General features: G+C 36.6%; 2 protein-coding genes across 2 annotated transcripts in view; one reads left to right on the top strand and one right to left on the bottom strand.

Moving 5' to 3' along the window:
- Positions 1–66: 66 nt before the first annotated feature.
- On the top strand, positions 67–19,094 carry Mrpl47 (mitochondrial ribosomal protein L47). Its single transcript, XM_090342469.1, has 7 exons — positions 67–209; positions 3,123–3,274; positions 5,368–5,428; positions 7,540–7,636; positions 14,186–14,316; positions 16,039–16,134; positions 18,971–19,094. The coding sequence occupies exons 1-7, from the start codon at positions 112–114 to the stop codon at positions 19,092–19,094; spliced, it is 759 nt and encodes a 252-aa protein (XP_090198595.1). The 5' UTR covers positions 67–111.
- Positions 15,999–25,730, bottom strand: part of Actl6a (actin like 6A) — a 26,491-nt gene continuing 16,759 nt past the window's right edge. Inside the window, exons 9-14 of the mRNA XM_090342465.1 lie at positions 25,583–25,644; positions 24,727–24,841; positions 24,510–24,590; positions 21,959–22,054; positions 20,921–21,007; positions 15,999–20,025 (exon numbers count right to left, since the gene is read on the bottom strand). Coding sequence (XP_090198591.1) covers positions 19,945–20,025; positions 20,921–21,007; positions 21,959–22,054; positions 24,510–24,590; positions 24,727–24,841; positions 25,583–25,644 — 522 coding nt within the window. The 3' untranslated portion in view covers positions 15,999–19,944. The remainder of the gene's footprint in view (positions 20,026–20,920; positions 21,008–21,958; positions 22,055–24,509; positions 24,591–24,726; positions 24,842–25,582; positions 25,645–25,730) is intronic.

Genomic DNA, 25,730 nt, shown 5'->3' with positions numbered 1-25,730 from the left:
TGTTGGGTTCTGGCAAAGCCCGGTTCCGGTTTACTTCACCAGTCAACGAAAGTCGACGGAAGTGACGTCATTACCGGCGGACGCCGGTTTTTCTCAGAGACTGGGAAAAAAATGGCCGGTGGAGGTTTGGGTGTATTATGTAGGAGATTCGCGGCGGTCCTGAAGGCTTCTGGGTCATTAGGATCGTCTAAGGCCGCCGCTAGCGCCGGGTAAGTGGTGTGAAAAGCTGGTTTTCCCGCCTCCTCCACTGCGGATTAGGAGAGAATTTACCCGCCGGATGGCCGGGTCGAGACTTGAAGTTCATCGCGGACTCGTTTCTGCCTGAAACGTTCTTGTTGCTGCCTCCTGTGGACGAGCCACTTGGCGGGCTTTTCGTTGCCCTGCATTTATTGAATTACAATTAATAACTCAGACGCCGCTCTTAGATTAAATGAATCGGAGAGCTTTTTCCCAGGAAGTGAACGGTGCTAAGGTTTGGTTGGATGAAAAGAGTCGTGTCTCCAAGTGGAGACACACTCGATAACCATCCTTTTCCTTTGTTTTGCGTTTGTCTACAATGAATTAAACTTTATAAATAGAATATATCAACTATTTAAAGAACTGCATATTCCTGTCACATTGAGCATCTGATATGTGCTACTGTATTATTTGCACCAACCTTACACATTTTCAATTGTCTTTTATTTTCCAGAGGTTGTAATTTGATCAGGATAACAGGAGTAAATAATCATTATCCTTTTTTTTCCTGAAAACAAATGACATTTTTCATCTGTATAAAGTGAATATCCATTTACTTGCAAACACTTTGGTCAAATGTGGAAAGCTTTTTTTTTTTTTTTTTTTTGCCAGTCCTGGGGCTTGAACTCAGGGCCTGAGTGCTGTCCTTGGGCTTTCCTCAAGGCCAGAGCTCTACCACTTGAGCCACAGCACCACTTCTGGCTTTTCTCTGGATGTGGTACCGAGGAACTGAATCTGGGTCTTAATGCATGCTAGGCAAGCAGTCTACCACTAGGCCAAGCATTTTGAAGAAGAAACTAAAGACTATATATAAGCAACTCAAAGGTGGCAGGATTTCATCTATTTTTTTTTTTTTTTTTTGGCCAGTCCTGGGGCTTTAACTCAGTATCTAGGCCCTGTCCTTGGACACTTTTTGCTCAAGGTTAGCATTCTGTCACTTGAGCCACCGTGCCACTTCTGGCATTTTCTGTATATGTTGTACCAAGGAACGGAACCCAGACCTTCATGTCTGCGAGGCATTCTACCACTAGACCACACTCCCAGCCCTCATCCATTCTTTTAAACCTTTCCAAAGACACATACATATTTTCAAATAGGACCATATTCACATATATGCACTTTTTTTTGCCAGTCCCGGAGCCTTGGCACAGACCTTGGCACTGTCCTTGGACACATTTTTCTCAAGGCTAGTGATCTGCCACTTGAGCCACAGCACTATTTCTGTTTTTTGCTATATATGTGGTACCAAAGAATGGAACCCAGGGCTTCATGCATGCTTTTGTTCTGAATTATTTGAAGCATATTTCCAACATTATGACATCTTATATATCTTCTAAGATGCTTTATTAATTTCATTGCAATGGTTGTAGTTAGAAAATATATTAATGTTATAACACTACGATTATTTAGTATATGCCCTGATGATGCCTTTGTTAATTTTCTTTTGTATTCAAGATCCAGCAATGGTTAATTTATTGGATTATTTTATGTTTTCAGTCTACTTTAATCCAGATATTTCCTTTTTAATTTCATGATACTGAATTTCTTCCACCCCCATGGGATTTGAACCCAAGGCCTCACAATTGCTAGGTGATCACTCTACCACTTCAGGCATATTCCCATCTGCATGATTTTTATTTTTTTAATTTGTGTTTCTGGTAAAGTCTTTTTCTTTGACACGGCTGTGCTTCAGATCATGAGCCTCCTACCTTAGCCTCTGGAGTGTCTCAGACCACTGATATATGCTTCCCTTCTTTTTTTTTTTTTAATCTTTAAGTTATTGTACAAAAGGGTTGCAATGCAACATGTCAATTTCTGATCAGTGTTTTCCTTTTCATCATTCTCCCCCATTTCCCAACCCTGGCTATCCCCTTAATACTCTAGTACCATTTTCGCATATAGACATTGAATATGATGATTATATTCTCCCACCTTTTCCCTTTTTTCACTCAGTTATACCACTACTCTTGACCTCACCTCTCACTGACCCTCATGTTCCAGCATCCTGGCATTCATTTTGTTAGACTGTAAGTTAGTTGTTCAAAGGAATTATGCATTGGAATTCTCCCTTGAATGCACCATACTTTAGATAATTATTTATCTATATATGCTTATGACCCTGCCCATGTTTACATAGATATTTGTAAATGAGATATAACACCATCATTCTTGGGCTTTTTTTTTTTTAAGATGGGCTCTTGAGTTGGCCATTAACCTGATTAGCTGGAAATACAGATGTAAGGCACCATGTTCCAGCAATTTTGGCATTTTTTTAAATAAGATTAGCTTTTAAAAAAAATCTTCATTTGGGTTTATCTGATTGTTTCAGCTAAAATATTCCTGGTAAGAAAACAATACTTGGGGCAGGCAACATTTTTTGGGGGGGGGAAATGGTTTTTCCCAAGTCTTTCAGTATTATTTTAAACAATTTCTAAGTTTATTATGCATCATAACTTTAACTATTCTTTAATTGCACATTTCTGTAAATGTTAACTTTTAATGTCACATAAAATGCTTTCAGTAGATAATTTTTAAGTTCCCCTCTATAGTAATTTCTGTAGTTGAAGTGTCTAGATGTACAGTTACAAAGTGAAAGGAAGAAGCATTGTGGACCCAAATATATGATGTAAAATTGGCCTTCAGTTGTTCCATCTGTTCCTTGACTTTACTTACCAGAGCAGAGTAAAGATTAAAAGATCACCTTCAGGTATAATTTCTAAGTTACAGTTAGCAACCTATACAAAGTAATGCTAAAAATAACTGTGTCATTTTAAATGTTTACTGCTTCTGATGTACTTTTTTTTAACTAATGAGGAAATGATCAGTTTATTGCTCATAAGATCCAGATATTGTAAATCATTATGCACCTATTTATATGTGTTTAGTTGCAGGTTTTCTCTTAATTTGCTGCCTAAGAGTGTACCAAATGTCACTTCTTTGTATCAACCTAAATTACTTCATACCACAGTGTCAACAAGAGGACTGGAAGAATTTTTTGATGACCCAAAGAATTGGGGTGAACCAAAAGTGAAATCTGGTAAGATATTTAATTTAAATGTACAATATTTCCTGCAACTTTCATCATTTTAGGTGTGTTTCTCTAGTTTAATAATTACTTTGAGAAATGCAAATCAAAACAACTCTTAAGATTCCACCTCACTCCAGTTAGAATGGCCAGGATCAAGAAATCTAATAATAACGGATGCTGACAGGGTTGTGGCCAGGAGGAGTACACTGTTGGTGGGAGTGCAAACTCATTCAACCACTATGGAAAGCAATATGGCAGTTCCTCAAAAGACTAAACATAGAGCTCCTCTATGACCCAGCCATTCCACTACTTGGCATTTACCCAGTCATCCAGAAACAAGGAAATACTAAATCCACTAGCACAATGATGTTCATTGTAGCACTATTTACCATAGCAAAGATATGGAACCAACCCAGATGCCCCTCAGTTGATGAGTGGATCAACAAGATGTGGTATTTATACACAATGGAATTCTATGCTGCTGTCAGAAAGAATGGCATTGCCCCATTTGTAAGGAAATGGAAAGACTTAGAAAAAATCACATTAAATGAAGTAAGCCAGACTCAAAGAAACATAGGCTTAATGGTTTCCCTCATTTGTCATAATCAGTAGAAACCTTGGGCTCTCCTAGCAGAGATTTACAATAGAACAAAACCTAGATGCATAAGGCCATATAGTATGATGGTAAATGAAAGGACCTCCAGGATATAGAAACAAGAGCCATATAATGAGTGATTGTTATCTGTAATGTACTATGTTATCTCTCATCTCTTTTGCTGTCCCTTGGTTATCTCATATTGTTACAGTATTTCACCCGGTTATCTGATATATTGTATATATGCTTATTTGGTTATTTGAAGTTGGATAGGGAAGGGAGGAAAACAAGATGAGCGGGGGGGTAGGGGAAGGGAAATAGGGACCAAGACATGAGAAAGGGTATCAATGTATGTGAAGTAATCCACCTTCTATCTGATGAATATAATGTAACCCTTGTATTAATTACAATAAAAAATGTATGAGAAAATAATTATTTTGATATTTCCCTTGTTTTGAGACTAGGAAGAAAACTTAAATGTCACTATACTCATAGAATGAATTGTTCCTTGGAGGATGGCAAACTTGTTCCTAAAAGAGTAATAGATAAAAGCATTAAGTGGGAGATTTTTAGGGTTTATTTTAGATTCCATGTTTAAGTCATAATTAAAAATTTATCTTATGGGGCTGGGAGTTTGACCTAGTGGTAGAGTGCTTGCCTAGCATGCATGAAGATCCGGGTTCGATTCTCAGTATCACCGGAAGTGGTGCTCAAATGGTAGATTTCTAGCCTTGAGGACATCGAAGGACAGTGCTCTGGCCCTGAGCTTAAACCCAGGACTGGCAAAAAAAAAAAAAAAAAAAGTTTTTGTTTTAATGTGTGAAAATCCAACCACTAATATTAACAACTTTTGAAGGCTGTTGCTAGAATGCTAGTATTTAAGCTCTTAATTTTATATCATGTAACATATGAATACTATTTTATGTTTTACAATTTAGAGGTTAACAGATTTATTACAACTAAGGGAAAGTAACTAAAAACATTTTGTATTTTAAAAAATATTTTAGTATCTATTTTATTAAGTAATTCTACAAAGGGGTTTCAATTCCAGAAGGTAGGTTATGAGTACAATGCATCTTGATGAATGTCATCCCTTTGTTCTCCCTCATTTTCCCCTATCCCCTCCCTACCCTTGAGTTACATAGTTCAGTTTTTTATGTAGTATATAGTGAAAATAATGACTTGATTTTGCTCACCCTTCACTCCATTTGTATAGGCCCCCTATTCCTAATTGTGTTCCTCTGGCAAAACATGTTTCAACTTCTTGGAATTTGTTAAATGCTTCATTAGTTATTCAAAGGAATTACACTGTTGGACTCCTCCCTTTAGTCATTTTTGTGTGTATATGTGGATCCCTATATATGTTATCATGTATATTTGTATTTTAGATCAAGCATCCACATGGGAGAAAATGTATAATTTGGCTTTCTAGGTCAAGCATACTTCACTTAACATAATTCTTTCTAGGTCCATTTATTTTTATGTTGTGAACTTATAATTTTTATAGGAGCTGCATGGACCTGTCAACAATTAAGGAACAAAAGTAATGAAGATTTACATAAACTTTGGTAAGTGCACTAAGTACAGCGATACCTAGGTATTAGAAACAGTTATAGTTTGATAGTCAGGTGAAAACTGTGCACCTGTTTGAAGCATTTACAATGTGATAAGTAGCAATTGTGTACCTGTTGAAAACAATTACAGTATGATAGATGACAACTTGTGCGCCTGTTTGCTTTAAGAAATTGAGCAAAATGATTTGTTTTATAGTATTGTGGATGAAATATATGATGGATTAGATCATAAGAGATTTCATAAATTTGAAAGATGTTAGGTTAAGCTACAATGTTTTATAGTTTTGAAGTAAATGGGAGTTTAGAAATTTTCTGTAGTTGCTACCAGTCACATACTTACCTAGCAATTTCAGTAAATTAACAATAAAATGCAGTGGAGAATGTTAGTCACATTCATACTTCTCTCCTTTATGTTGCCTTTTCCTTGGTCGGGGTTCTTCTGGTTATTAGCTTGAGGTTATTTGTTAGAGAGTTATTTAATTGGGAATTTAGAATTTTCTGGCAGATTCTCCTGATGAATTTGGGAGGGGTGAGAGGATGAAAGGGTTACATTTTTAGTTGATGGTTAGCCCACAGATGTTCTGTTTAATTCATGCTTGTGTTAAAAGGGGGAAATTTTACATAGATAAGATTTCTAGCTTCCCTTGAATAACCAGACTGATCTGTCCACACTGTGCCCGTATTCCCACATGAAAACCCGCTGGTCTGCGTGGTCGATGGAGCAATGTATACAAAAGCTTCTGTGCATCCTGCTCCTCATTTACTCATCCACTTCACACAGGACTGTTATCTGCCTTGGCTCTTTAGTAGGCCTGCACTACAATAGTCAAATAATTATTTATAAATAGTTTTGTCACATTAAATTTTTTTAAAAACAGGCTTTCAATGCCTTCCACAGTTATTTTATTCCTTTTTTCCCAACTTGGACTCATAGAATCTACACCCACTTTAACCATACTACACTGGTAAATTGATAATTATAATCAAAGTAATTATAACTTTTCTTTCTTTTCCATCCTAACAAATCCTAGCTCCTTTGTAAAGCTTTTCTTGATCATCTTAGCTAGTAGGATTTCTCATACCTAATTAATTATTCTGATACTCGTCTCTCCCACCCAGTATCATGTTACAGTTTCATAAGTAGCATGAATTCTAAAAATAAAATGAATTTTGTCAGTGAGACCCAAGACCTGAAACCAGAATTGGCTATATGACTCCAAATATCTTTCTTCTTTCAGCTTTACTTACTTATTTTCTCATTTATTTTTGCTGGTACTGGGGTTTGAACTCAGGGCCTGGGCACTGTCCCTGAACTTTCTTGCTCATTGCTAATGCTCTGCCACCACAGATCTGGATTTGGTGATGAATTGAGATAAGAGTCTCAAGGACTCTCTTTCCTGAACTTGCTTTCAAATCATGATTCTCAAATCTAAGCTTCCTGGTACCCAGTGGCTTTTGTTCATTTAGGAAGAAGAAATAGTATAAACGTCTGGTATTCAAATTAAGTGAAATAGTAGATATGAAATGTTTAGCAGGTGCCAGTGGCTCATACCTGTAATCCTAGCTACTAAGGAGGCTGAGATCTGAGGATCATGTTTCAAAGCCAGCCTGGACATGAAAGACTGTGAGATTCTTATCACCTATTAACTACTAGAAAACAAGAAAGAGGTGCTGTGACTCAAAATGGTAGAGCCTTGAGCTGAAGAGCTCAGGGACAGTGCCCAAGCCCAGTGCTCAGGCTCCATGACCAGCAACAACAACAAAAAAATGTTTAATGTACTGTTTATCATATAAATAAATGTTATTTACCTCCCTTCTTTGACCACTGGAATGAAGCACCATGTTTTAGGCTTATTTATTTATTTATTTATTTATTTTTAGGCTTTTAAAAAAATACAACAAATAAAATATATGGCACAAAGTTTATTGAATAGATAAATAAAGGTATCTTTATATGTGCTAAAGGATTATTCTTTGTGAAAAGATCCTGGATATTAAGATTTTTAAAGGAATTCAGGTACAGATAACTAATTTTGATGTTAGAAGTCACAGTTTTATTCACACAACCATAGAGTAACATCATAACTTGTGTATTCTTTGACTAGGTATGTCCTACTGAAAGAAAGAAACATGCTTCTAACTCTAGAGCAGGAGGCTAAGAGGCAGAGATTGCCAATGCCAAGTCCAGAACGCTTAGAAAAGGTAAGGTTGTTGGGTGGCTAGACACTCCTATAGCAGGGTAAAAGCTGAAAGGAGTATCTGCCTCCTCTTGCTAAATAGATGTATTGTTTTACCTTGATTTTTCAGTAAGCTTACTGAACTGTGCAACCATCACAACTATTGTTTTAAAACATTTGTTTCATTTCAAAGCTACTTCTGTAGTGCCTTTTCATACCTACCCCTGCATCTCCCAACATATAGGTGAATATGTGTGTGTGTATATGTACATATATGTATACATATGTGTATATGTATATACATTTACACACACACACACACACACACACACACACACACACACACACACACACACATCCTTTCCTGTCCTGTCATGTCCTGTCCTTTCTTTTCGCGGTACTATGGTTTGAACTCAGGGACTTGGGCCTTCTATGCTAATGCTCTACCACTTTAGTAATGCATTAGTCCTATTTGTTACTGGTTATTTTCAGGATAGGGTCTTGAGAGCTATTTCTACTTAGACAAGTCTCAAATGGCAATCTTGCTCTCAGACTCCTGAGTAGCTAAGAATTACAGGCATTGACTATTAACACATGGCTTAGCATTTTTTTTATTGTGATATAAAAATATTAAATGAAACATACTGCCTTAATTTAAAATTTATAGTTTAAGCCAGGTGCTGGTAAATCATGCCTATAATCCTAACTGCTCAGGAGGCTGAAATCTGAGGATCATGGCTGAAAGCCAACCTGGGCACTAAAGTTTATGAGACCTTAAACTCCAATTAACTAACAGAAAACTGGAAGTGGCACTGTAGCTCAAGTGGTAGAGCACTAGCCTTGAGCTGAAGAGCTCAGGGACAGCACCCATACTCAGAGTTGAAGTCCCATAACCAACAAAAAAAGTAGGGGCAGGGAGTTTGGCCTAGTGGTACAGTACTTGCCTAGCATGCAAGAAGACCCAGTTCGAAGTAGAGCTCTAGCCTTGAGAAAGCCCAAGGATAGTGCTCAGGCCCAAGTTCAAGCCCCAAGAGTGGCAAAAAATTTTTTTAAAAGGTATGTGTGTGTATATATATATACATTTGTATATATGTATATATATAAATGATATTAAGAAAATTTACATGGTTAAAAAAGTCATTAGTTTTAAATTAGGCTGTCTTCATTGAAAGAAAACTCTTGTTTTTCTATTCCCATTCCCAATAATCAGTCTTGAGTGTTTCTCATTTATTCCTCAGAGGAATAATATTTGGTCCTTGGAGCTTGACCCATCTCAGCATAATGATCTTCAACTTCATGCATTTTCTTGCAAATGAGATATGTAATTTAATTTTCTTTATGACTGTATAATATTCTATGGTATTTATGTACCATATTTTCAGCTGAGTACCTCAGCTGATTGCATAGTGTGGGTATTGTGAACAGAGCTGCAATAAACATGTATCTTTCAGAACTTTATTTGTAGACTTGTACCCACTTATTTTTATTTATATAAACTTGGCTTTTCTGTATACATTCTCATGAAATTTGCATTTTTACCTCCCTAGGTTAGCATAGATTTCCTTCTTTTTATGTAAATAGACCTCTTTTTCAATTTTTTCCATGTAAAATAAAAACGTTTTTATTTTAGTATTTTTCCTCTATTGCTTTGAAGATCAATACTGTTGGTTTTTCTGTGTTGTGGTACATAGTGAGAATGACACCTTAAGTCCTATGGCATAACCTTCAGTCCTCTGACCCCACACCAGTCACAACTGTTACTACCACATTGCTTTTCAGAAGGAATAGTTGGAGAAAGTGAAAAAAAAAATGTAAATCTTCAGTTATTTTCTCTAATTACAGAAAAGGCTATTGTGGCTTAGGAAAAGTTGTTACCTCATGTCCTTTGTATTATTTTTAATGTTTTTGATTTTGATCTAATGTTAGATATACAAGCAACAACAAAACAAGCTGCATGTACAAAGAATTCTTATATACCCTTCTGAGATTCTAGATGTGAATATTTCACAATGTTTTTGCTGTCATTTCTGCTTTTCCCATTTCACAGTTTTGTACTTTATCATCAAAATTTAATTTTAGGGGCTGAGAGTATGGCCCAGTGGTAGATTGCTTGCCTAGAATAAATGAAACCCTGGGTTCGATTCCTCAGTACCGCATAAATAGGAAAAGCCGGAAGTGGCGCTGTGTCTCAAGTGGCAGAATGCTAGCCTTGAGAAAGCTCTATGATAGTGGCTAAGCCCTGAGCTCAAGACCAGGACTGGCAAAAAATAATAATTTTATATTTAAAAACAATAATCCCTTATGTAGTCATTGGATAATTCTTAATATGCATGCACATGTGTATGCAATGACCCTAGAGCTTGAACTCAGGATCAGGCTGCTGTCTCTAAGCATTTTTTGCTCAAGGCTGACTGCCATAGCCACAGCTCCACTTTTCGCTTTTTGGTAATTAATAGGAGATAAGTGTCCTGTGAACTTTCCTGCCCTAGCTGCTCAAATCTCAGTTCTCAGGTCTCAGCCTCTTGACTAGCTAGAATTACAGGTGAGAGCCATTGGCGCCTGGGCAGAGACTATATAATTCTTAAATTGGGAAATTAACATTCTTAAACTAGTATATATAATATATAAAAGGATCAAATATATTAACTATAAAATGTAGACATAAACACTGTAAACAGAATATATATATATTTTATATATATCTTAATATGTGCAACTTATATAGAGATCTTACTCAGATATTTTTCAAGTCTCCCAACAATGTGTGTTTGTGTGTGTGCGTGTGTACCGTGTGTGTATGTTTACCAGGGCTGGGGCTTGAACTCAGGGCTTGAGTGCTGTCCCTAGATTTTTTTTGCATAAGACTGGTATTTACCACTTGAGCCAAGCTTCACTTTCAGCTTTTTGGTGATTAATTGGAGCTTAAACTCCCAAGACTTACTTGCAGGGCTGGCTTTGAACCACAATCCTCAGGAAATCTCAACATCTTCAATAGCTACAATTATAGGCATGATCCACTGTGCCAGCTAACAATGTCTCTTGCAGGAAAAGAAAACCCTGGATCATTCATTTGCAGTTTTTGTTTCTTTCTCTTTTTATCTAGAAACTTGGACTTTTTGTTCTGAAACAGATTTTGTTGTTTGGCCTTTTGAGACAAGATTCTCACTATACAGTCCAAGTTGTCCGGGAACTCAAGATATTCCTGCCTCCAACTCCCAAAGGCTCAAGTTGCTGACATGCACCTGGTTTACCATAGACATTTTTTGGGGGGAGAAAAAGGTGCCAATTTGAATTTGTCTGAGGCTTTTATGGTAATATTGACAAAGATAAGATTGTTATTATAAGATTTTATGATTGTCAGAGACATACTTGGATTGTACAGATTAAGAAGCACAAAGCGTTAATTTGTTCCATTTCTAATGATATCAGGATTAATAACTTAGTTAAGGTATTTTCTGTCAGGTTTCTCCACTATATACATATAATTTTGGAATCTAAGTATTTTAAGAAATACTTTGAAGTCATGCGTATATCCTTTAACTAGTTTCAGCATTCACTGATGATTCTCTTATCATTCTACACATAAACTTAGCTTTCTCTTCTTCCTGTTTTTTTCATCCATTCAGGGATTCCAAGATTATTTAACAAATTAATCTAGATTTGGTCAGTGGATATCCAATTTTCCCAATACCATTTATTGGGAAAGAGAAAGAGACAGAGACAGACAGTCAGACAGACAGACTATGACTGCCTTTTTCCCTCCCACCTCTATATGTAAGGCTCTTTTGTGAAGTCAGATGTTTATAGTTATGGACACATTTCTGGCTCTTGTCATGTCTTGCACTGGTCTTCTGTTCTATTTTTGTACCTGAAGTACTATAATGTTTTTGTTACTATGATTGTATAAATATAATTTGAAGTCTAACCATCATTGCAATTTTTTCTTTTTTTTTCCTCTGGAATACTTATGAAGTCGTCTTCTTCTTCTTCTTCTTCTTCTTCTTCTTCTTCTTCTTCTTCTTCTTCTTCTTCTTCTTCTTCTTCCTCTTCCTCTTCCTCTTCCTCTTCCCCTTCCCCTTCTCCTTCTCCTTCTCCTTTCTTCTTTTTTCTCCTCCTCCTCCTCCTCCTTCTCCTTCTTCTTCTTCTTTGTTGCCATTCATGGGGATGGAACTCAGGGCCTGAGCACTGTCCTTGGGCTTTCTCAAGCCTAGAACTCTACCACCTTAAGCCACAGCACCACTTCCAGCTTTTTACTATGTATGTGATATGGAGGACTTGAACCTGGGTCTTCATGCATGCTAGGCAAGCACTCTTACCTCTAGGCCAAACTCCCAGCCCCTGAGACATTTTTTTTTCATGTGAGTTTGAGGATTGATTTTTCGATCTCTATGAAGATAGAATATAAGTATAGTGAGTATAGTTTTGAATTTATAGATTGCATATTGGCAATATAGCCATTTTTACAGTATTAATTCTGTGAATCTAGGAATACAGAAAGTCTTTTGTCAGGTTCCTTATTTCCTACTCTGATTTTATAGTTTTCATTGTGTAGATCCTTCATATCCTCAGGTTTAATTGCTAAGTCTTTTACTTTTTTGAGTCTATTGTCAATGGAATTGTTTCCTTAATTCCCTGTCACCCTGTCATTGTTAGTACAGAAAAGCTATTGAATTTTGTTTGGTACACACACATACACACACACACACACACACACACACACACACACACAGCTATACTGAAAACAGTGTTTTTGAGCTATAAGGATTTTGGCACAGAATATTTTTTCCCCCATTTCCCTCCCCCCACCTTCACCCCTCATCTTGTTTTCCCCTCTTCCCTGTCCAGTTTCAAATAACCAAATACACATATATACAATATATCAGATAACAAGGTGAAATGCTGTAACAATATGAGATAACCAAGGACAGCAAAAGAGATGAGAGATAACATAGTACATTAAGGACAACAGTCACTCATTATATGGCTTTTGTTTCTATATCCTGGAGGTCCTTTCATTTAGCATCATACTATATGGCCTTATGTATCTAGGTTTTGTTCTATTGTAAATCTCTGCTAGGAGAGCCCAAGGTTTCTACTGATTGTGACAAATGAGGGAAACCATTGAGCCTATATTCCTTTGAGTCTGGCTTACTTCACTTAATATAAGTCTTTCCATTTCCTTACAAATGGGGCAATGTCGTTCTTTCTGACATAGAATTCCATGATCCACTCATCAACTGAGGGGCGTCTGGGTTGGTTCCATATCTTTGCTATGGTAAATAGTTGGCATAGAATCTTTAATATCCTTTGGGTATAGAATTATATCATTTGAAAATGGAGATCTTCCTTATTGAGTTCCCTATTTGGAACTCTTTATCTTATTGCTCTGACTAGGAATTCTAGTATTATATTGACATTCCTGATTTTAGAGGAAATAGTTTTGGTATTTCCCCAGTTAAAATGATGTCAAATATATCTTTGTCATATGTAACTTTTACTATTAAGGTATATCTATACTTAGTTTCTTCAGAGCTTTTATCATAAAAAAGATATTCAAAGGGCTTTTCTGCATTGAGAGGATAGTATTCTTGTCCTTGATTCTATTTATCTACTAGGGTTATAGTAGCTGAGGCTTGTTATAAGAAATAAATGTGTGTATAGTGTTTGAAACCTATTATGTGCAAAGATAGTATATATGCCTACCCTTTTAAAAACTGCTCTTAATGGACAAATGATAGAGAGGACTGATGAGCAAATATATCATAATAGTCAGTGTAAATATGTGAAAATGAAAGTAGATAATGAAATAGATGGATAGATGGAGGAGAACGATGGAAGGCATGATACTGATCAAGATGCATTGTAAAGGACATGTTGCATTGAAAAATCCCCTGGTAATCTACTTAGATATAATTAACCATAAGTAAACATAAATACAAAAGAAAAAAAGCTGTTTAGAACTATGAAAATGTTTGATTCATTACAATTACAAATATAAACATTTATTCCTAAACACATTACTGTCAGCATGTTACATAATTTTAATTAAAATTACATAATAAGAATCTTAACAAATACAAGATTAAAAACAAGAAGTTCTAGTATCTGCTTGCATGTCAAGAAATATTTGAACTTAACATCAGATTTGATTTTCCTTTCCCTCTAATAATTACCAAACAGGCAAAAAAGCTGTGTGAACATAGGAAGGAAAAGTAACTAGTTGAAGCTAAAACACAGTTTTTAGTATAACAAAAATAATAAATGTTACCAATCATTGAATTCTGAAATACCATGAATTGAGTTTCCAAAATAAATCTATATAGGTATAACCCACTCCAATGAAACTAATATATGGAAATCCAAGGTAAACAGATCATTTAAATGAAACTATACACTTCTTAAAGACTTACTGCTAGACACCCATAAAAACATCTGTATCAGGTAGTGCTACTTGATAGTAATCCCTTGATAAAATATTCAGCATGAATTGTCTGGAGCAAAATTCCTTATATGTTCTCTGTCTTTCGAATTCTGTTGTTGTTGATTGTTGACATTGAATCTTTCTTTTTGTCAGGTAGTTGAGTCCATGGATGCATTGGATAAAGTTGTCCAGGAAAGAGAAGATGCTTTAAGGCTCCTTCAGACTGGTCAAGAAAAACCTAGACCTGGTGCTTGGAGAAGGGACATCTTTGGAAGAATAATCTGGTACGTAGATTATATTGTGAACTGAGAGAAGAAATCCCATGTGTCATTCCCCTGCTGTTTTTAAGAAAAACTCATTGAGATATGTGTATTATGTAAGAAGAGATCCAGAACCTCTCTGGAATACCATGATAGGAAGGCCACTAGCTCAGACATCTCAACCCCATAATTCATATATATGATATATATTACATATTATACATGTGTGTATGACATATACATATATATGCACATGTCTATATACATACATAGTTTATTGTGTACAGTAAACTTATGGGTATTGGGGCTTGAACTCAGGCTGTTTTACTCAAGGTTGTTGTTCTACCACTTGAGCTAAGCTCCATTTTCTAGATATTTGTAACCGTGGTTCTTATCTTCCATGAATCATGACTTTTTGAGAACTTGATGAAAATTATGAATTTTTCTCTATATATATTCACATAGATTATAATATTCAAAATGGGGCCAGAGGCATAGCCTAGCAGTAGAATGCTTGCCTCACATGCATGAAGCCCCGGGGTTCAATTCCTTGTTACCACATACACAAAAAAAGCTGGCACTGTGGCTCAAGTCACAAAACACTAGCCTGGAGCAAAAAGTGTCCAAGGATAGTGATCAGACCCTGAGTTCAAGCCCCAGGACTGGCAAAAATAAATACATAAATAAATGCTCATTTCAGGACACTCTTCTGTTCTTTGTCCATTATAGATAAAGCCTGAATAGGATCATAGGTAAAAGTTTCAAATTTGCTCCTGTTGCCATTAGGATAAACTCTAGGCCAAATTATGAAATGTTTTACTGCTATGCTTCAATGTACTTTGCTCAGAAAATTAGAAAGGATCTGATGTCAACATTCTTACTGAGGTATAATTGAGATGGCCCATTGTATAGAAACCTCATAAGGGTATTTATTTACTTTCCGGTTCAGCAGCTTAAATGAAGCTTTGTTGGTAATACTAGTCAGCAAAGTGCAGAAGGCATCTCAGGTGGTCAGAGATATACTCTGGTCCTCTCTAAGTTATTTCAGTGGAGTTAGTTGATGAGATCTCTTAGATTCAAATTCAGAGGATGTTTGAACCATCTAAGCCAATGTAGAAAAAGGAATTGCCAATAAATACTTCATAGAAAGTCCGGAATTATAACACTGCAACAGTTGTAGGGGAAAAAAAGTAGGCTTTAGGTGGCTCATTCCTTTCTTGAGATTCAAAGGATGGCAGATGGAGACCAGCTCACGACAGAATCTGACTCCATTAGACTCCATTTTGAAAAATATAACCAGCCAAAAGTAGGGCTGGAAGTATGGTTCAAGTGGTAGAGGGACAGCTGAGCAAGAAAACCAAGCAAAAGGCAAGTACCTGAATTCAAGTAATCTCAAGTATTCCAGTACTGACAAAACAAAACATCAACTATTTTTTTGTTTGTTTTTTTGCTAGTCCTAGGGACTGAACTCAGGGCCTGAGCACTGTCCTTAGCCTTTCTCAAGGCTAAAGTTCTACCACTTGAGCTACAGCAGCTTTTTCTATGTGTGTTATTCTGAGGAGTCGAGCCCCGGTCTTCATGCATGCTAGGCAAGCACTGTACCACTTAGCCAAACTCCCAGACCCTCTTTTATTTTTCTGATTTTATTTGGATTAATTCATTTAAAGTCAATTAGGAAAGAGTGGGAAAGTAGGGAAGTAAAAACATTGTTTCCTGTAAGTCAGTAACTTTTTACTTTATTGGCAGGCACAAGTTCAAGCAGTGGCCTATCCCATGGCACATAAATAAAAGGTACAATAGGAAACGATTCTTTGCCATGCCATATGTGAATCGTTTCATCAGGTAAGTCCAAGTACCCTAGCAAAATAAGGTCATTAGATCAGATAACATATTAACATTTTCATCTTATTGCATAATACCTGTTTATTATAGATAAAAAAGAATCAGGTAAAAAAGTTATGTATGATTTCACCATCTGAAATAGCCATTGTTAATGATGTATATATGCTTTCAAAAGTTTTATTATACTTCTATTCATCTATCTCTAGGTATGTAAACAGAATTAATTTGGTTGCATAAAATGTAAGATCATGAATGCCAAGGTTAATGAAAAGGAGCTAAAAAGTAGAGGTCTGTTGGATATGTCTGACTTCATGCAATCCTACACAGATCTCCAAATATTTCCCATACCAAGTTTTTGCATTAAGTTTATCCGCGGAGACTGTAAGGTTTTTGTTGTATTAAAGGACAGCTGATAATTATAAAAACTAAGTTAAGATTTAGTTAAGCTAGTTAAAACACGGAATTCATATTGAGGAATAAACAGAAGCCAGAAAAACATTTAATGCCATTAAAATGCAGTCAGAATGGAAAACTGCAAGTTTATTGTTTCCCATGTCCATTGTTGTAAGTACAGAAAGAGTTGCAATCAGGGAAATGCACGCATCCTAGCTAAAAATGCCAAAACTTTAGCTAGAATTCAAGGCTAGGAAAGCAGCTAGATAGAAAGTTAAAGGTCAAATCTTTTAACTTAAGAACCACAGCTTTAGCCATGAGTAATGGTACAAACCTATAATGCCAGCAGGAGACTGAAGCAGGCGGCTTATGAATTTGAGGCCCTTATGGGGTACATAGCAAGATCTTGTGAACACAAAACCAACCAGTCAACATAAAACCTCCCAGTTTTTAACAGCTTAGATGATAACTTTTCTACTTTCAACAAGGGTTCTTCAGAGATTGACACACACAAAGAATTTAAATTCCATACAAAAAAAAAATGGGCAACAAAAAAAAAATTAGGAGAATGGAATCTTTTTAACCTGACCATTCAAGTGTTTAATCTACTTTAGAATCAGTTTATAAAATGTCCCCCACCCCGATACAGCTCCTTCTCATTTCTGTCTGTAATGCATCCATATTTGTGGGCCCGACATCAGTCATTACCAGTTCTTATTGACTAGCAACACCTCAGTCCATCCTTGATTTTCAGCCCTACCCATGACCAGGATCTGCTTTTCCTCTACTACCTCTGCCTATTACAGTCCATCATGAGACTGAATACCGAGTATTGTCCTTGGTCCAGTGAAGAACTCTGTGGTTGTTTCCTTTATTACATCAGTGCTGATCAAAACTGTAGAGTAGCTTCTTGTTCACGTAAAATCGAAACTCTTTCCTTCCCAGTATTTTCATTTTGTCAGCTGTTTACCCTTCAGAAAATTTTCATCTTGTTTTATAAATACAACTGGCTTTTCCTCACCTCTTTAGCCACTTCTGTTCTTGCAGTTTTGAAATCTGTACTATCCACATTTAAGACCTAATTCAGAAAGCAAGCAATTAATCTGACTGCAGGTTTTTTTTTCTGTACAATTTATCCAAGATAGTATCTGTCCTTGATCTCAACTTTGATGGGAATGTTAGAATTTTCCAGTGTCACTTTTCATGCTTTATCTACATTCTAATGTTCGTTGTGGTTCTGGGATTGAATTTAAGAGCCTCATGCTTCTGTACTTCACCACTTGTACTATCTCCCATTTGTTGCTGTTTTTCTAAGGTCTTACTAGCTTTGCCCTGGCTAGCATCAAACATGAAATTTGTATGTTTCTACCTCCCCAGTCTGATATTTTTCAAAACTTCATCTTCAGACTGTGGCACAATCTCAAGAATATTAAGTAGCAAACTGGTATTGTTCCAGGTTGAGTTTATTTAGCCAATCCTGGGGCTAAACCTCAGGGCCTAGGAACTGTCCCTGAGCTTCTTTTCCTTAAGGCTAGCATTCTACCACCTGAGCCACAGCACAACTTCTGGCTTTATCTGTTTATGTTGTGCTGAAGAATCAACCCCAGGGCTTCATATATGCTAGGCAAACACTCTATCACTAAGCCACTTTCCCGGCCCTAGGTTTCTTTTTTGTAAATGGCTAAAATTTAATTAGAACAAAGATTGATAAATGGGGAAATGCCCACTGTTTGTCTTACTTTATATTTTTCTATTTATATATATATTTTTGTCTTCATCTGGACTAACCCTGTATGCAGTAAAAGAACTCAGCCAAATCTCTTAATTGCATTCTTGTATTTTATACCTATAGATTAAAAATCAAGTACTGGCTTAATAAACAGAAGTTTGGCCCTGCCCCTGGATTTATCATCCTCAACTTTGATGAATTCCATGTTACTGGAGGCACATATTCTTCAGGCCCTCACATGCTGATGTGTGAGCACAAACACCAAAGAGCAATTTAGCCAGTGCAAAGTTTTGTGCTATGTATGAGAAAAGTGGTAAGCTAGGGCAACTGCTGTTTCAAAGTAGGGAATTCACACAAGCGTCAGATATCTCCCAGCACGTGAAATAATAGACTCCACAAAATGTTTTTAAAAATGAGATAGAAAAATAATATTGGACATGTTAGGATTGAACTTTTGTTCAGTGAAAGATCCTTCAGGCAATTCTTGGCTTTTCCTGTCAGAAAATCAGAACGTTGGCATATGCTTACAGATGCCTTTTACTTCATACATATCTCTTGACGTGAAGATTTACACTAATAAAGTTCAATAATGTGAATAAAACACCAAATACTGAGACACACAGAACTGGAGTGTTCAAATAAATGATTTGACCATGTTTTGACAGTACTGAGTAACAGGGAAATAATGTGTAAATTATTATGTTTTTATTCTAGACTGAGACTTGAGAAAGAAGCTCGCATCAAAACAAGAAAGAGAAGTTTAGAGAATAAGAAAGGAAAATTACTTAGGGAAAAGTTTCCACATCTTTCTAACACCCAGAAATCCAGTATCGGTTAAGAATCTGAACTCGTAATATATTTTTTCTTGCAATATTATGTATACTGAAGTAAATAGGTACATGTTAAGTGGTTAATAAAGAATTTTTTTTAAATCAAATGACTTTCTAGTTTTTCTTAAGGTTAACATGGCATGTTAAGTCTGGAAAGTTGTCTCGCTTCTAATGTTTCATTTTGGTACTGGTACTGGGGCTTGAACTCAGAACCTCATGCTGTCATTTGGCTATTTCACTAAGGGTGATGTACTTGAGCCATACCTCCACTTGTGGCTTTTAGCTGGTCAACTGGAGGTAAGTCTCATGAACTTTTCTGCCATGCTGGCTTTGAACTTCAATCATCAGGTGTCAGCCTCCTGGGTTACAGGCATAAGTTACCAAAACCTGACTTGTTTCTATCAATTTTTTTCAAACATTCAAAATAATGGCTAATACAGCAAGGAGGAAGTCAATATCCAAAAAAAACATTTCAGGAATGGCTAGTACTTTTTTATTTAATTTGGTAAGCCTAAGGAAAAAAGCATAGGCAATAACTTCTACTAGTCATTAAAAAGCAATTCTATCAATCCACTGGTAATTAATATACTAATCAGAGTTGGAAACTATTTTACTAAAAGCAAAATATTTAGAGAAAAATAGACATTTATATAAAATTATAAAATGCTTGTAATAAGTGCATTTCAAGGAAAGCACAAACTTATTTTAATTTATAGAGCCAGTTAAAGCCTTAAAAAATTTAAGTGGAAATTGAAATGCAAAAATGTATAAACATTCTACAAAAGATGGTCATTCTTTCCTGAGTATACTAAAGCTATGAAACATAAGATAGGAAGGTAGATGTTTGGGAATGCTTTCTCAAGGGCATTTCCTTTCTACACACTGCTTCCCTCCTTCTTCATATTCTTGCTTTGAAATCCACATCTGTTGAAAGGTACCCTGTAAAAATAAAAAGAAATAGTATATAATTATACTTGATTTGGGTAACTCAAATACTCCTAATCTCCTCAAAATAGTATCCCATTACTCTTATTTTAGTTCTGCTCTGGAACTATGAGAAGGAAGGTAATATTTAGCTTGGACTTTAAGGTTTAAAAGAGTATTATTTTTTTTCATACCTGTTATATTGCACATTATTTAGAAATGGCAGGCAAAAAAAGAAAGGGCTTAGCTGTGATGGACTGGTGCTAACCTACAGTAAGAACAGAAATTGCTGGAGGGCCTGAGTGGAATTTATTTCATCTCTTGAGATTAAGGGGCAACAACGTTCCATATCCAGGATCCATGAAATAAAAAGATTTTATTTATCTACCAATAAACCAGGCAACTACTAGAACTTCAAGACGGGATGGCTTAATTTTAAATGCACTGCAGATTAAGCCTGATAGTAGCATTCTAAGAGGCACATTAGTATTTCTATATCTCAGAGGGAAGCTGACAAATGTCCACTATTTTAAGGCATTTTGTTACATAAATGGTGCCAGTCCAGGGATTTCAACTCAAGGCATGGGCACTGTGGCTACTCTACCATTTGAGCTACTGTTCAACTTCCAGCTTTTTTGATAGTTAATTGGAGATAAAAGTCTCATGGACTTTGCAGCCCAGGCTTGCCTCAAAACACACTCCTCAGATCTAAGCCTAATTCTGAATAGCTAGGCTTATAGGCATAAGCCACTAGCACCCAGCTAAAACCAATGTTTCAGTCACTCCATTTACTTGATAGTTAGAAAATGCAAGGATACACCATATAGAATTATTTTTACTGAATACAGTATTTCCAATGATATATTTATGTGAATTAAGAGTACTTTTGTAAAATAGCTTTTCTACTAACCAAAGAAGCTAGAATGGAGCCACCAATCCATGAACTAAACCTTCGTTCCACTGTTGTGTTATTTGCAATCAGTTTCAACCGCATACTCTGAAGGAAAGAAGCAGTGTAATTAAAATTGAATCAACTTAGGAAATTAAATTTTGACAACTTGTTTTTCTGTAATTCAAATTGTAAGGCTAATATACTAGTATTAGCCTATCATGAGTAGATAATTTCATGAACAGGTTTTTAATGATACCCTGATTTCAGCTTTTAATAAACATGTAAATATAGAAAACTATGACAGGACTTACAACTTACATTCTTCAAAAAAAATAAATAAGATATATAAGATACTGTACTAAGTGCTTTATATATCATTTCATTTCCTTGAGCATGAAATACAATCGTTCTATCTGGCCTTCCTTGTTTTCTTCTAGTCCTTGTGACTCAGGACCTATCAGCCATTTCAAGGTCAGCAAGTACTTGAACTTTTGTTCAAACACCTTCCCTTTTTTCTTTTTGTTGGTCATGGCCCTTAAACTTGGCGTGGGTGCTGTCCCTGAGTTATTCAGCTGAAGACTAGTGCTTTACCAAACTAAGCTTAGGACTATCAGACTTTTTTTTTTCCTTCTTTTTGGTTGGTCATGGGACTTGAACTCTGGGCCTGGGCGCTGTTCCTGAGCTCTTCAGCTCAAAGTTAGCACTCTACCACTTGAGCCACAGTTCCACTTCCTCAAACAGCTTCTTTATGAAACTTTGCTATTTGTTTCTCATAAAACACTGGTGACTAGCATATTGAACTTTCCTAGTACCATAAGCCCTTGGTGGGCAAAAACTAATTTGTTTCCCTAGTACCTTATAGACTGAAGTATTAAATGATCAAAATAAGATTGACATAAAAGGAATCTTTAGAGACTACCTAGGAAATTTTGACTAATAAGGATATTAGCTTTAATACCAGACCTAGACTACAGGACTATCTACTGAAAAATGAATCCTTGCATGTAAAATTACACTATCATTTAGGATACATATGATGGAACACAAAACACTTACTGGGGGAGTTTTCTGAGAAAGCTCTCTATTCAACCTATCAGTAAAACTCTGTATCAACGTGTTGCCACCTGCTACAATCACACTGCCATAGAGACCCTAAAATAAAAACAAGAAATACAGGTTACTTCCAGATGGATGGGACAGTTGTAGGATTTTTTGATGCTACAGTTTTTCTCTAATTTCCCAACAGCTTTAAATACAGCTATGTGTTCACACTGTGTGCATCAGCACTGGGAGAGGAGGGGGAAGAGGCGGGAGGAAGCGGAGTTCCAGGTTAGTCTGTGCTACACATCAAGAATCTTTGTCAACATGTTTATGTTTACATCCTTCCCATTTATTTATTTATTTGTTTGTTTGTTTATTTATTTGTGCCAGTCCTGGGCTTGAGCACTGTCCTTAGAGTTTCTCAAGGCTAGAGCTCTACTACTGGAGCCTCAGCACCAGTTCTGGCTTTTTCCTACGTATGTGATACCAAGGAATCAACCCCGGTCTTCACGTATGCTAGGCAAACACTCTACCACTACGCAAACTCCCGGCCCAATTTTCCTTTCTTTTTGTGAAAAATTTTAATTTCTACACAGAACTAGTAAATCGAACCAGTTCTAGCAGCATTGCAAACTCATCCAGGGAGCTTTAACACCATCAGTACCTATGGATGATTAATTAGAATTTCTGGGGATGGGAGCCAATCAGGATTTTATTAAAAACTCATGTGCAACTAGATTTAAGAACTACTAAGTTGCAAGTTGCCAGGCTTGCTGGCTCACGCCTGTAATCCTAGCTAAGCTACTCAGGAGGCTGAGATATGAGGATTGAGGTTCAAAGCCAGCCTGAGCACTAAAGAACCTGAGACTCATCTCCAATTCAGTAGGGCAGCAGCCTTGAGCTGAGGAGCTCAGTGCCCAGGCCCAAAGTTCAAGCCCCTTGACCAAAAAAAAAAGGAATTATTAAGTTAACCTAATTATCCTATAATTCTTAGGGGTTTTTTGGCAGATAGCTGCAAATATTAGAAGCACATTACGATAATTTTGTCTTACAAGATATGATATCTGAAAATTATATTTAAAATTAGTGAGATTATTTTATGGCTATGCCAGGCAATGAAACACTGAAAATATTCCCATTCAACTGGCTGCCATTTTTCTTTATGTAGAAGTATGTCTGACCCACAAGGTAGGTTTTTCAAATATGTACCTGGGTTATCTTAAATAAAAACAAATTCCTATTTGGAATCTTAAGTTATATTATTTAAGTTATACATTTTTGTGTGTATGTATGTACTTGCATATGCGCACGTGTGTGTATGCCAACTCTGAGGCTTGAATTTGGGGCTTGAGCACTGTCCATGGGCTCTTTTCCCAGGCTGGCTTTGAACTTCTATCCTCCTAACACAGCCTCCGGAGTAGTTAGATATTACAGGCATGAGCCACCAGTGCCCAACTAAATTATACACTTTTAATTCCTAGAAGTGAAGCTGGGCTGTAAGAATTACCAATAATAGCCAGACACGGTGGTTCACGCCTATAATCCTAGCTACACAAGAGGCTGAGATGTGAGGATTGCAGCCCAGGCACTAAAGACACCAAAGACTATGAGACTCTTATCTCCACTTAACTACTAGAAAAGGGGAAGTGGGGCAGCAGCTCAAGGGGTAGAGCAGTAGCCTTGAGCTGAAGAGCTCAGGGACAGCGCCCAGAGTTCAAGCCCCATGATCCACAAAAAAATAGAAGAAAAAAAAAGAAAGAATTATCGATAATACAAAAATTACCAATCATTCATATTTTGATTTGCCACAATTTAGGAAATTTCTGGGAAAATGGAAATGTTCCAAATATCTGTGCTGCTTAATACAATAGCCATATAGGCACATTTATAACAAGACTAGTACAACTAAGAACTGTACTTCTTAATATTTAACTTAAATAGCCACATGTGGGCTGGTATTGTGACTTAGTGGTAAGAGTGTCTCCCTAGCATACATGAAGCCCTGAGTTCAATTCCTTAGTACCATACACACAGAAAAAGCCAGAAGTGGCACTGGGGCTCGGTGGTGGAGTGCTAGCCTTGAGCAAAAAGAAGCTCAAGGACAGTGCCCAGGCCTAGCAAAAAAAAAAAAATCACCAGCCTCATGTGACCAGTAGTTACCATAATGAACATGAAAGGTAAGCTGGGTGTGGTGGCTCACTCCTATAATCCTAGCTACTCAGGAGGCTGAGATTTAAGGATCAAGGTTCAAAGCCAGCCCAGGCACTAAAGAACTTGAGATTCTTTATCTCCAATTAATCACTAGAAAATGGAGGTGGTGCTGTGGCTCCAGGGGTAGGGCTCAGGGACAGCGCCCAGGCCCAGAGTTCAAGCCCCATAACCACAAAAAAGTAAATAAATAAAATGAATACAACAGGTCTATATTTTTGTGTTGTTCCTTTCCACGTATTTCCTTGTTTTATGCCTGTTATAAATGGACTTTAAAGTCAGTCTCACAAGCTGGCAACCTAACCTAATATGGAGGATTTCACTTAGGAGAAACATTTAACAGAAGACTAACACTTACTGGTCTGATATCAATGTCACACATTCCAACACTTGTGGTGACAACATGACTGACTCCCAACATTGTATTTCCTGATAGCCCCTAAAACAAAAGAAAGCATCCACATTAAAGAATTTTATATAGTAGAATATACCTCCTGAAACTGAGGCTTCATAATCACACAAACACACTACATATATAGGAAAAACTCAGATAATTATAAAATAAGCTTTCAGACCTTTACGTTGGAAGGATCAAATAATCCTTCAGGAATTTTTAGTCGTTCTGCACCAAAATCACAGTTGTAACCATTGGGGAATTCATAATGAACAGTTGGCATTTGTGCTGCTACCCTGAAAACAAATAGAATTGCATGGTATTATCTGCTATTCCCCAGTGTTACCAGAATTACAGCGTTCCATACACACAGTTACACACATTTAACCAAAACAATCTTCTTTAAGGTAATATGGACCTATCAATTTGTAGCCAATTAGTAGTGACTTTTTTTGGAGGGGGAGGTAAGGGGACGGTGCTCAAGGCCAGCACTCTACCACTTAAGCCACAGATCTACTCCTGAAATTTGACTGGTTAATTAAAGATAAAAATATCACAGATTTTCCAGCCTAAAAAACAACAGGATGCTCAGATTTCAGCCTCCCGAGTAGCTAATATTGTAAGCATGAGCCACCAGCACTAGGAATGACAATATTTTTCAGTTTATCTTAGCACAATTTTGTATCTGAAGGCTAAACAAACTGATTTTTTTTTCCTGTGGGTTGTGGGGCTTGAACTCTGGGCCTGGGGGCTATCCCTGAGCTCTTCAGTTCAAGGATAGTGCACGCTGTCACTTGAGCCGCGGTGCGTGCACGTTCCACTTCAGTTTTCCCACTTCAGTTTTCCCTGGTGGTTCATTGGAGAAGAGTATCACAGCTTTTGTGCCTGGGCTGGCTTTAAACCATGATCCTCAGATCCAAGCCTCCTGAGTAGGTAGGATTATAGGTGCGAGCTACCAACGCCCAGCTATACTATGATTTTTTTTTGAAACATAAAGACCCTTGCTTATGGAATACAGTTTAAGTAAGAAAACGTACTGTTCATCATAAGTTGAGTCTGACACTTGAAGTACTGAAGCTTGGAAATCCTGGATGACACACTGGATTAAAAACAAAAAAGTTTAACAAGGTTAATATGTGTATAATGTACAGTTAGATATTTAAAATATTATTTTGAGTAAAAATC

This window comes from Megascapheus bottae, chromosome 1, assembly GCF_031878675.1.
Source record: "Megascapheus bottae isolate mThoBot1 chromosome 1, mThoBot2.hap1, whole genome shotgun sequence".
Lineage (NCBI taxonomy): Eukaryota > Metazoa > Chordata > Mammalia > Rodentia > Geomyidae > Megascapheus > Megascapheus bottae.
This window is presented reverse-complemented; position numbering and strand designations above follow the sequence as displayed.